The sequence below is a fragment of the Pempheris klunzingeri genome, chromosome 6, assembly GCF_042242105.1.
Source record: "Pempheris klunzingeri isolate RE-2024b chromosome 6, fPemKlu1.hap1, whole genome shotgun sequence".
Lineage (NCBI taxonomy): Eukaryota > Metazoa > Chordata > Actinopteri > Acropomatiformes > Pempheridae > Pempheris > Pempheris klunzingeri.
In genome coordinates, this window is record NC_092017.1 from 10,618,935 (window position 1) to 10,632,503 (window position 13,569).

Here is a 13,569-nt window from a genome sequence, read left to right on the forward strand (position 1 = left end):
GTGGGTTTTGGACAATTGACATGTGAAATTAATATGTGAAATGTGAACTTCACATGTGCTATGTTTTGTAAGGCTAAATCTGACCACTTTTAGGACAATGAATCAGTTCAAAAAATGCTATATCTCCACCAGAATTGTGTTCGTGTGGAGTAAAGTACCGTGCACTTACATAATTAAAGAGTTAACAGAATAAATACAACATGGTAAAATATAAATTATTAATGAAAAATTGGAGGGACTTGGACTCATGATGTCAGTGTTTCTAAAATCTATATAATTTCTAACATTGTCATTGTTTCCTGGGATATGCTGTACTGACACTACTGGATAAGAGACATTGAACTGTCCAGATAAGGTGAAAATCTCTAGATATGACAAGAACACAACAGAAACTAAGCTAACTACTGGGATAACATGCTGGATTTTCTGAGATGACCTTTGTATGTATTGCATGCTTCTGTCAGACTTCTTCTCCCATTCAACAAACCATGGCTTATAGATTAGGAATCAGTATCAGAAATAATACAGTGTGTTTCATTTAGTCTCTGATTCTTGGTCCGTAGTTCAGTCATGAGATAATAATATACATTACATTTTGAGTCATTTAATGCATTATAGCAACTGTAGGTGCACCAGACGTCACATAGCAGAAAATTCATTAATTTTGTACACAGTAGTGAATGGTTATTACATACTGCCTCTCTGTCAAGTCTTGCTAACATTTTCTCAAGGCTGTTGCTAATAGAACATTTAATATATTTAAAACATTTTGTACTCTTTAACTGTTTGAAGTTGATGTTTATTGTTATTGTCTACTTTTGTGTTCGACTGTAGTCATACTGTTAAAAAAAGAAGGGAAAAAAGTAATTGTATTGAAGTCCATATTCTGCTCATTTTGTTTGGTATTACTACTGGTTATTGGTACATTTGTGATCCACTTATCATAAACAGCTTCCAGCTATAGGCCAGTAATAGTAGTTTGTATATAAGGCCAAAAACCAAACAGTCTAGAGTCATCAGAGCAAAGTAAAATCATTTGAGTGCCTTGGTCCGTGCTGAGTTCGGTAAACTTCAATAAAACATGTGACGCAAATGACGTGTCATGGCTCACTCCCTTGTGCTAGCAAGCCTTTCTTAAATCATCATGTGCAAAAATAGCATTTTAATCTTGCCCTGTGCATGGCACTGATTGTTAAGTGTTGGTAACATCTCCATCCGAGTACTCCAACATTATCCCCCTCCTCATCATAATCATGACAACTCACAGCAGGAGAGGCGTTGATGTGGAGGACCTCCCCGTGTCTGATGAAAGGTCTGCGGTTATGAACTATGCAACCGAGCATCAAGGTCATTTACACACAGACGAGCCCTCCAGTGGCACAGGAGGCCACTCGGTCTTTTCAGTGAACAGAAAGGAGAGTCGGGGATGAATAGTGCCTGTTTGAGGTGAATAAAGGCCAACCTTTCAGCTTGTCATAATGTGAGATTACTGTGACGGGGTACATGTCTGGTCAGAATGGCGTGAAGTCACACTGTAGTTCAGCTCCAAAGGTCTGGGTGCAGCACACAAATATCAGCATGGGGGGTCTGGCAGTACTGTTGCCATGCAAATGTCTTTGTCCAGCCTGTTCTCATACTGAAAAATCCCAACAGTGGTCGATTTTTCATGGGCGTTAAAAGTTATTTTAATTTACATCATGTATGCAACATAACTTCACTTCTGTAACTAACACACTAACCCGAATCATGATATTTTCCTAAATCTAACCAAATACTTTGGGTGCCTAAACCTAACCAAACTGCAATGGTTTCACAATGTTAACGTACTTGTTTTGTTGTTACATTTTGAAAGGTAAAGGCTAGTTGTTCTCTATCTGTTACTGTTGTATTTAAAATATTGTACAGTCCTATATTTTCAGTGAAAATCTGACATTTTGGGAAATACACTCATACAATGTTAGATGTTAAGTTTTATACCACTTTACTAAAATCAGCACCTCTAAAGCTAATTAATTAAAACAATTGTTGTTTGTTTTGCCCATTAAAATAAATTAGAATAAAAACAACTAGTCGCCAGGCAACCAATGGAGTCCAAGAAGTTAATTGTCCCAACCAAAAAGTTGTCACATAAACCCCTCGTAAAACAACAAATTCCAAATTTAACACTTCAGTTTTTGTGCAGGCTAACACGTCCACAGTTTTTCATGTTTCTAATCTTTGTGCTGAGCTAGGTTAGCCGGCTACTGTTGGTAGCTCAATCTATTCATCTGACTCTCAGCAAGAACGCAAATATGCATAATTCAGACAAACAACAGACAAAATACACGATATACCTTTCAGCTTTTTTGCTTTCTTGTTGTAAGACAATACAAAGTTAATGTGGTGCATTCCAACTTTACAGGTGTCGCTGAACATATGATCGTTATCCAACCCTCAGCTGGCACAGACACACTAAAACGTGCACGGCTAAACGTAATCCCATTTTCTGCCTGTTCTCTCGATTGACTCGCCTCTTTGTCAGTGTGTCCTCCATCTTTTCTCCTCTACCTCTCCACTCTCCTCTTTTAACCGTCCAAGAATCTCTCCTTTCTTCTTGGCCCGAGGGTGCGACTGGCTGTTGGTGCCAGTTCCAGGGACACCAAATGGGAGCTGTAATTATCATTGCTCCACCACTGTCCTGTCAGTGTGCTCGCCAGCAAAACAAGAGGGATCCTTTGGAAGTCCTGATCAAAAGCTCTGGCCTTTGATCATGAAGCAAAAGGAAAAACCTAAACACTGTGCAAAATCAACGAGGAATGTCCCAAAGAGAGACCCGGTGAATGGAAATGACAGCCATCCAGAAGACATCCTCAGCTCCTCCTCTGCCTCGATGTGTTGATGTCAGGAGCACAGGTGTTTAGGCTGTGTTTGATCCGATCGGTGCAAGCAGAGGACTGAGACAGTGAGTCATGCAATGATGTTGTGTCTGTCAGATAGCACCTGGTAGGCAACACAGCAGGTCATGTCTTCATGTCTCTGCAAAGGCCTCTTCACAATCTGAATTTGATGGAAATGTATGCACAACTAAAACTTCGTAAAGTACAGTACATGGATCAGCACATCCGTGAAAACACTCACTCGGATGGAGGAGTTCTGCATGACCCAATAAAAATAGTGTTTATAGAGAAGGTTACTTTGACTGCTTCAAAATTAATTTGCAGCTGAGTGACAGAAAAATCTAATAATAGAAGCCCATTTTGAGGGCCTTAGCCAAAATCTACAGGGGCACAAGTCATGCTGCTTCAGCGACAACAAACCACAGCCTCTGGAACCTTTGAAACCCTGTGTGGTCATTTTCTCTCACAGTGACTGAAAAGAACTGTGGTGGGTGGGAAAGAAAAAAAGAGCCCCTCGCCACTCATAATACCAATCTTATGTATGTAGACGAAAATGGGAGGGATAGGAGGGGTTGGGGGGTGGCAGACGGACTAAGGCACAATTTTAAAGCGCTTATTGAATTGCCATTACAGCTCCTGAGACTAATTGTGGCTGTTGTGTGTCTCTCGGTGGCCTAGGGGGCTCTGGAGTGGCCCTGTATGCTCTTACTCAGTGGGGTTTTCAAACCGAGTGGCCCTGAAAGAGAACAGGACCACCGTAGATCAATGGCAAACCTTTCACTCTTTCACAGGCCCTCGCTAATCCCTCTCATTTGTCTGCCATTTGTTGAGGCACATTCACAGCTCCCTGAATTTAGGATTAGGCCTTGTTTTGTTACAAAAACAGCCCAAGTTATAATGCTGAATAGATGGACTAAAGGGTGGACGACGGATGAGTGTGCATGTGAGTCTGTGACCATGTGTGCATGTGTGTGTATGGTTATCAGGTATACACTATGTTTATGACCAAACACGACAATACAGGCCTAATTCAGGGTTGTGTCATAGTCCTCATTTCAGTGATAACTGGTGTAAAAAAGTTTGTAGTTTTCCTTTGCAGAGGATTTTTTGTAGTTGAAATGTTCACACAGTAACAAAGATCTAAAAAGCAGCTGAATCTTTTTGAACGCTGTATTGAGTTCCGTAAGATTATACCACATTTTTCTCAAAGTGCTAACACAGTGACAATCTGAATTCCAAGTACAAAGTGGGTGTTGCGTTCAGACAGAACCACTGCATGCAAGGCCAAAAAAAGATACCAGCGTGCAGGAATAGCTGCAAGATGAAAATGTCTCAACATAAAGTCTTGCTTATCCCAAGGCTTTATGAATCTGCTTTATAAATGCAGACAAACAAGCACGAAATGGAGAGAGCTCAACAGAAACACACACACACACACACAGGAACAATTTCTAGTAAGCTTACCGATGACTGTGCAGTTTGAATACATTCGCGGTTTCGAGCAAATAAACATGGACTGTGCAAATGGTCCAGTGGTCGTATTTGCATGAATAATGTAACAAAATGAGTTCAGAAATTTATGTTGCACAATTTAGCTCTGTTCAAACTCTTAAAAGTGTGTCATTTTTCTCTGAGATACCAAATATGTCACGCTGTTGTTGCTCAATAATATCTAGACTTGGTGTGTAATGGCACAGTCGTAAATAGAGTGTAAAGTGTATTTTATAACTTTGGAGCTTGTTTAGTGGGAATAAAATGGGAGTGTCATGGTTAAAGGTTTGATGACTTGATGAGATGATTATCACCACTTAACAGTGGCATCATTTATAGTGAGCTTTGCTCTGTCAAAAATGAATACGCAGATCTTCTAACATTTCCAAAACTATCTTACTCATATGCTGTGTTTTCATGTCTTCTATTTCATAAGAGCACAAACACTGAGTTCACTGCCTTATGTCTCCTTTGAAAATAAATATTTCATAAAAGAGAAGAAAAGCATGGACAAATTGATTTATCACAGTCAAATACCTGCAAAGGAAATACAATTTCATTAAAGTTGCAGTGATTCCCTTTGAAGCCTAGAGTTTGTCCTCATTGTGCTCTGTCTGAACCTGAGCATGTACTTGGACAGTCTTGGCAGCCTGCAGCAGAGCCATCAGACTGAGGCCTTCTCATCACTGAGTGGATTAGCGTTCATGTCTGAAGCCACTTACTGGACATTAGACAGGGCTGCTGAGTGGCACATGCGCCACATTTCCCCTAAAGCCCTGCCATGCCACGCCGCAGGTATGTGATGTGGACCAGCCAAACTCCATGTCGGGCATTCTCTGGATGCCTGCAGTTGTGCCAGACACCGGGGGAGAAGGTGAAGAGACGGACGGAGAGACGATTGTGTGAATCAGAATGGATGAGAAGAACAGCAAGGAAAGTAAAAGTAAAAAAAATCTTGTAATGTGGGTGGATAAACAGAGTTTAATATTAGCAAGATGTACTGAGGAAGAAAATGAGAATTACTTGTTGGGTTCAACGTTAGGGAGGGAACGAGTGCAGACATAGACATGATAGTAATTCGTGGCTATGCATTGCATTAATTCATGTACAGGAGATACAATGTGTGGCCATGTTTTGATTAATGAAAGCGCACGAGAGAGGTGTTTCTACAGAGAGCCAGCACAGCAAACCAGTTTGTCCTCAATGGCAGCTGTCACACAGACACTAAACACACTATATGAGCCAGACTGGTAGCATCTTGTGCATAATGCGCTCGTTGGTAGTTTCTGCTTCCCGAAGAAGGAGGGTCATAAAGGGCAGGTGATGCCTCGGACTGATCCATCGGACTGATCCATTGGCCTCATCGACTGCTGGACTCTTTATTAGATTGTTTGTTCGCTTACACTTCTTATTTATTTCAGTGAACTTTGTAAAGCACTGTGAGACAACTCTGTTGTGATATTGGGCTATACAAATAAACTGAATTGAATTGAATTGAATTGCTCAGCCCTTTTGTGCCATAGGTTGCCCGTGAGAGGGCTCTGACACTCAGCTTGTCTCCAGTGGCGTAGCATACTGGCCATTTGGCACACCGTGACAAATCCCAGTGGGCTGCTGTGGACCATCAAAAATCTATAAAGTGTTTACTGACTGTCCGACCCTGTCTTTCTTTACTGGCCCTCTCTGTGAGCCTGTCATTCAGGGTCTATATGAGACCATGCAATGTGGCTGTCTCAACACGACCCCAGCAGCACTCAGACTGGACATACAGTTATTTGGTGCAGTGAACTTGTCATGTAGGTGAGACAAGACAGAGCCAGAGCCACTACTGATTGTGTCGGAGCCCAACAAGGCTGAACAGATTACATACACTACTCATCTTATGCACACGAATGAATTAAAATGTGTGGTCCCAAAAAAGCCAAATTAAAGAACAAAAATATGATTTTTCAATCTGACAATCTAACAATCTGTCCTGAAAATGTGAAGCTACAGCTAGGAGACAATTAGCTTAAGGTATTGGGGTAAACAGCTAGCCTATTTACAAATGCTAAATAATGTGTTAATTAGTCACTTTGTGCTGATAAGCAGATCTTTATTTTCAACGTTGGACAGAGGCTAATTGCTTTCAATTTTTATGCTAAACTAAGCTAATTCGTGGCTGACTGTGGTTTAATATAATGTATCTGAGCCTCAGCGAGAAAGGAGCTCACCTGGTAGAGCGTGTACCATTTATTATGGCTGTGGTTCAAGTCTGGCCTATGCCCTTTGCTGTGTGTCATCCTCTCAATGTTCCTGCCTTTGCTTTTCTCTCTCAAATAAGGCAGAAAATGATAAACAAAAGTAAGAAGACAAATACCCTTGTCTTCTTTAACATATGCTGTCCAGACAGAGCACACATATTTAACTGTAAAAAGAAGAGGTACTGTGCAATCAACCAGTCAAGTGTTTAATGGCGGTGGACGCATTTTTACCCTCATTAGATTATAAAGGTTGCACCACTTGTGAGTGGTAAACCTCCAAAATATAGGAATACATATATAATATCAAAATGTATATAAGCAATTACAGGATGTACAAATTCTAAGAATATGAGATGAAGATCACTGAAAAGGTGTTGGCAGCCTAAAGGGGTACAGACCCTCTCCTATATAGTTAGGCCAGCTGAGGCAGGCCAGCCACATGTTGGCCAACATCCCAGTCAACATCATGAGGTTGTCTTTGGCCGTTAGTGACTGGAAAAGACCAAAGTCAGTGCTGCTTCATGCAAAGTTTTAGCTGTGCCAAAGCCTATCCGCCCTGCCCCTCAAGCCCTGCTGTGTGAAGTAACTCTCCATGCCAGTTAAACCAGACAGACTCTGTGTTTTGTCACTGCGTGCAGGATGAAATTTTTTCTACACTGCAGGTTTTTAACTTCAAAGATTAACAGGTGGATGTTCTTCCCTAAAAGCAAAGTTTGTCACTGTCAAAATCTGTTTTCTTTTTCCTGTAAAGACGTTTGAATTATTGGATTAAAATCTTTGGGCTGTATCAGACAATTAGCAAGACGTGCAAATGTCAAGTCTGCCAACATGTTGTAGAAGAAAGAACTTGACACTGGCTGGAAAACGCCACATCCACTCCAGCTGAGTCTGTAAGGGGACAAACTTCCACTCAAATGTTGGCTAAAACTTGAGCTTAGAAACAAGCTGTATATAATGTTTATTTTGTTCAGTACCAAGACGCATATGTAGAGACAGTGTGGAGCAGTTACAGGGAAATTTAGACTGAGAGCAATTCTAGCAAGACAGCTGCATCTAGACACGCTGTGAGGTTCAACTGCAGGCCAAAGTCAGAGGCCTAAAGGACCGATGACAAATCCCCCCCATGGCTTGACACCTTTGTACATCACATGAAGGCCTGAAAACACATAACAGTGACACAGTGCCCTAAAAATCTTTTCGGTGTGTAATTACAGACTTAATAAACATATTCACATGCATTAATCACTTCTGTAAAGTGTTTTCTACCCTAACAAAGAGGCTGTCCACCACATTAGTAGATGTCAAAGCAAGAAACAAAGAGTAAAGCCAGAGTTAAATATGATGACAGTGTGGATTCAAACAAAAATGACCACAACCTAGCTAGAAAAAACAAAGCTCAGCTCTTTAGTACCATGTAGTGATTTCTAACATCTTGTCCTGCATGTCTCCAGCCTCAGCACCAGACTCACTGGCTGTAGCGGGAAGAACTCAAATTGATCGGACTCTGCGGTCTTGTGTTTCATCCCTGAGCCTGGAAGATTCTACAGTTCGTTGTTGCCATTTATCAGAGATTTAGATTTTAAGCATTTTCTAAACCCAAGTCATGAAAGTGCACCACATAATCAGATATCAGGTTATACGTTGTCTGATATCTTCACATGATTAGCTATTATGGATCTTTTTGGTTTTGGCTGCATGCTTCCATGACAAACCTATTATATACCTTCTTGTAATCTGGGAATTATAACCTACAAATGTCTGATTTCTAACTAGGATACACTCAGCAGAGGGATGGCCCCTTTTCATGTACCAGTGTCACACTTAAAACAGTCTTGAGACACTATCACATGCATTTGTAGTAGGAAGGCACAACTCACCGTTTTGCTTAAAGTGAGGGTGTTGACTTAAATAGTCCACAGAAGGCCGACAGACGATGTCGGGAAGATTCATTAGACAGCTCAATTTGTGACTTTGCATTAGATTTGCACTGATGGAGAAGCAGCGCCTTCTAATGGTCAAAAAGAAGAGAAATTTCTTAACGTCTTTATGCAGACTCTGGCACTCTCTGCTGGATATCATGAAGTACTAACCACAGTAACAGCTGAGATGAAATAAAGGCCTGCTGTGTAATTTTACACTTTATGGTATTCAAATGTTGATATGGAGCTATGCTGTAGTAGGACTTACATGGTGCTGCAGACATTTAATAGATACATCCTTACCTTATCAGCATTTAACAAAGCCATCCCCTGTAGTTGTTTATTATAACTCTGCAGTGCTGAATGTTTTATGGTGACAGTTTTCAAAGTCTCACCCTGTGGGTCTCCCCAAGTCAGAGAGGATCAAGACTACTGCATTCCAATATTTTTGCCTACATATCTGGCACCATTAACAGTATGCCAATTTAGCTATTAGCAGTTCTATAAGTTATAGGCAACTATAACTGGATGACTTATTGAAGAACATTTAAAACTATGCTGAGTGAGTTCTAAGGAGAATATTTTTTCTATGATTTCCAAGAGGATTTATGGACTTTTATTTGCAATGGGACATGGGGTCACAGTGGTGTGTGTGATGCACCAAGGACAGGACCCAAATGCATATGACGAGGCAGACTGAGAAAAAGTTCAGGGATATATTGACAAATAAAGCTAAACTTACAGTCATGAGGCAAGCAAGGGTCAAACAGGAAGTCAAATAGCAAATAAATGTAAAGAGACCTGCGGGCAATCCAAAGTCCAACAGATCAGGCAGGTAAGTGGGAAGTGGATAAGTGCGGAGATGGGTGGGGCAGTCAGGGGATGAGGAAAGGGGGAAAAGTCAGAGGGCATCTGGTGGGTGGATGGACAATGGAAATGAAGGGGCCTGGGGAACAGGGACTGTGGGTGGAGGGGAGGGACAGAGACATAGAAGGAGTTTTTACTGTGGGGAGCAGAAATATCTATTTGAGTACCATATTGGGCCTAATGATATTTGGACATGCATACAGCCCAGATGCAGTGAAACCAAGCTTTTTACCTTTAATAATGATAAAGACCAGATTAAGTCATAAGAGATTTGGCTCTAACTTACTGTTTTTCTAGACTGGGGAGGGTTTTTGAAGTACTGCAAGAGGGTAGAAGGCATAGTTGAGTTTTTACTGTTATTTGGACTTTGGACTGTTGGGAGTGACACCCCCTTATGGTCACAAAGCAAAGAAATAATTAAAGTATTTTGTCTGACACTGGCCCTCTGGAGTGGGGATGTGATGTAGGTTACATGTTCGAGACTTGTCAGTTTCAGCATTAAAAGACATATAATAAGACAATAATATGCTTCTTTAGACTGCTGTCACATGATGAACAATGTAACTGGAGTATCATAGAGTGTCATACCTGTAGATAGCAGTCTCTGTTACTCAAAAGCAAACACACAGCAGTGCAAAGCTCACAGCCATAAAATAGATCCACAGCAAAAAGCCTTCCCTATTTTCCTCACTTACTGAACTCATCCAGTTCACTAAGTAGGATCCAAACAGTAAAAGGAGGTCCAAAAAGACCCAGAATTAACAAAAACCAGACACTGACAGAAAGTGAAAGAGTCTGATGCAAAAGGAAAAAATTAAATGTTGACTGAAATCAAGTTGGGAAGAGGCAGCATGCTTCAATGTGACAGGCTGCATTAAACTCATTGTAACAAAGGCAACACTGCATCTCTACCCATCACTACAAGACAGCAGCATAGACAGGATGTAGCTAAAGAAGTCAAAGAGAGGAAGGTGATAACCACAGGGTCACTTATGACAAACTGATGTATAAAGGACACTTCATGTTTGAAGTTTGCTGCCGCCATGATGCACGCTCTGTACAGCGTCTTGCTCTTCCATGTTCTGACATGTTTCGGAGGAAATGGTAAGATTACCACATCTGATTCTCCAGCTCAATGAGACATTAAGATACAATAATACATTTAAATTTTCTCCCTATTATTTTAGCGATGAGGAGCGAAATCATAAAAGGTAAAAAGACCAAGCAGAAGTCAATGCTGTATATGGCTTCAGTGCAGAACAACAAAGGCCACATATGTGGAGGATTTCTTGTCAGTGAAGACTTTGTAGTCACTGCTGCGCATTGTGACCGTTGGTGAGTTACCTTTCCTCTTCAAGCAATCTACCAAAATACAACGTAGACAATTCTATCAGTCTCTCAATCATGACTTATGCAGGAATCCTACGAGCGTTGTTCTTGGCACCCACAACCTGAATAAGGTTGACAATGAAACAATGAGATACGCTGTGAAGAGGTGCAAACACCCATCTTATGTGGATACTGCATCTGGAAATGACATCATGCTCCTCAAAGTGAGTACATACCTCCTGAATCTCGTTGTCCCATAATAATGACTTCATGTATCTATATGATCAAATTATTTGCAGTTACTGTATGTTATGCTACATAACATAGTAGGGTTCATTGAATTAAATTAAAGTGTTTTCAAGATGTGTAAATGTAAAAAACTATCAGAAGCGATTCTTTTTCAAGTTTGATACATATAGGGTGTGCACCAGTACATACTGCTTCCAGGAAATAACCTTATACTCACACTTTTTGTCCTCCACTGACAAAACCCCTCACGTTCTCATGCCAAGACTTTTTGTTTGACCTTTTATGTTACTTAACAAGGTCAGCGATCACAATGGAACCTCTGCAGCTTCATTCAAAACTCACACAAGTACAATGTGATAAAGTTTAGTTTCTTTTTTGGGGGGTGACTGTTCAAGCTGACACATTTAAGCTTGACAAAGAAAATATAATTTATTCATTCAGTCAGTTTTTTTGCAGGTGAATTATTATTGTTTTCAATGATAGCAGGGTTATGGCCACCTGAGATATGGAAGACAAAAGGTTTTAATGTTTAGATTTTTTTTTTTTGTTTGTTTTTTACATAGTTAAAGTTACTGGGATTTTTTTTCCCTCAAAAATTTCACTTATTTAATTTAACATGTCCCTTATCATAATCTTTTCTACAAAAAGTACATTACCAGGCACTGTTTGTTAATGATGTGTATATTTTCTCAACTTTATTGATCAAACTCTTCCAAACATATCACAGTGAAACTTAAACCACAATTAACCTTTGCAAACTGTGTATTCAGGCTTTAACAAAATTGGGGGTATTGAACAATTATGCCAACTTTATGGGCAACAGTGTATAATGAAGCATGAATTGTTCTACTTCCACTCAAACCCCACATCTCCAGTTAGTGCACAATACTCAGAAGTGGAAAACTTGAAATCTTTAAATTTTGGTCTTTTCTGATGTGCAGACCCATGTGTAATATGACAACACAGCACTCGAAACGCCATGGCACTACTGCCAGCTTCAACTTTCAGCAATCATTCGTTAGCTTGAAGTCTGCTGGAGAAAAAGGCTGTTATGCTATAAAATGAGATGTTGCCAGTGTTTCACTCTCTTATTTTGTGTCTCCAGCTGTTGAGAAAAGCTCGCCCGGGCAAAAAAGTGCTCATTAAGCCAATTCAACTACCAAATCATGAAATAAAACTTAAAGAAAAGAAAAAGTGCCACATAGCTGGATGGGGTTCCACAAGAAGTCGGGGTGAAACTGTTAACGATCTGCAAGAGGTGGAGGTTCCTATCATTGACCTGGAAAAGTGTCAGAAGTTGTGGCACAACAAACTTCCTGCCAATGTTATCTGTGCAGGTGGATATGGAACAAAGAAAGGATTCTGTCAGGTATGTTTTCATCATAGAGAAATATGATGCCAACTAGCGTGCAGTATAAACATTTCAAATGGAGAATAAACAAATGAACCTTCTTCCTCCTCACAGGGTGATTCTGGTGGTCCTCTGGTGTGCAACAGGAACTTGGCAGTTGGTGTTATTTCCTTTAACAGCAAATTTAACTGTGACTACCCAGATGTACCTAACATCTATACAGACATATCACAATTTCTTCCCTGGATGAAAGAGATTCTCAAGAGAAAGAACTGTTAAATGTAAACATGTGACAAATTGTTTTTGAAAATTGGATGCATAAAATTTGACTCTATTGTAAATGTATTTCGTGTCAGATTTTCAGTCGCTGTCAACCAGATGAAGAACTGTGACACTTTTCATCAGTAGACACAGGTTCTTTGTCCTTCAAAACATTCACAAAATTTCTCACGGTTAGTTTAAAGTAGAACTTACTATCTCTGCTCAAAGTGCAGCACAAATTGAACACGTTTATTGAATACAGTCTATAGCGTCCACAGCAGATTTCATTTAGACTGCCATCTGTTGAACAATGGCCATAAATACCACCAGCAAGCTATAGTTTCATAACTGTGACTGTGGGAACTGTAGTGCTTAAATCTGCAGCTGGAAACTGTGGTTTCCGTGGTTCATTTATTCAAAGAAACAATGTTGGGTTGCACCATGTTGGTCTGCACCAACGGCCCTTGATTTTGCATCTGTGTTTTTTGCTTAATACATGAAGGAGAAGCATCATGGTCCAAAATTTATCAAATCAAGAGAATGAAAGTGACAGAGCTGCAAAATAAAAATAAATGGAGAATTAAATGAATAGTGAAGAAAATTGATTCATGCAGAATATGTGTGTGACACTTAATGAAGATTGAATTAATCAGTGTGAAATAAACTGTGTGACATCTGTAATTCTCTTAATCTGTCATTAGAAGACTGTTTGTTTATGGTTAGTGTTTTACCCATGACTCACTTGGCGTAAAGAAAGAAAGAAAGCTGGCTGAACACATCAAAATACAACACACACACAACCAAACACACAACCCCTCAAGTGTTGCTGTAAACGCAACTGAAAGATTTCACATATGTGAAAGTCTGTGGGACATTTTTGCAATTTTCAAAGCACATAATCGGCCATTTTTCATCTATTTGCTCCTCCCAGCATGTGTCCTTCCTTTGAAACTTTCTCATATGTTCCTCTCAGTCATAGTGCT

The 13,569-nt window shown here is 40.1% G+C and overlaps 1 protein-coding gene across 1 annotated transcript; it reads left to right on the top strand.

Moving 5' to 3' along the window:
• Positions 1–10,432: 10,432 nt before the first annotated feature.
• On the top strand, positions 10,433–13,267 carry LOC139202871 (duodenase-1-like). Its single transcript, XM_070832463.1, has 5 exons — positions 10,433–10,500; positions 10,584–10,731; positions 10,814–10,949; positions 12,080–12,343; positions 12,440–13,267. Exons 1-5 carry the CDS (start codon positions 10,440–10,442, stop codon positions 12,602–12,604), a joined length of 774 nt encoding a protein of 257 aa, XP_070688564.1. The 5' UTR covers positions 10,433–10,439; the 3' UTR covers positions 12,605–13,267.
• Positions 13,268–13,569: the final 302 nt, after the last annotated feature.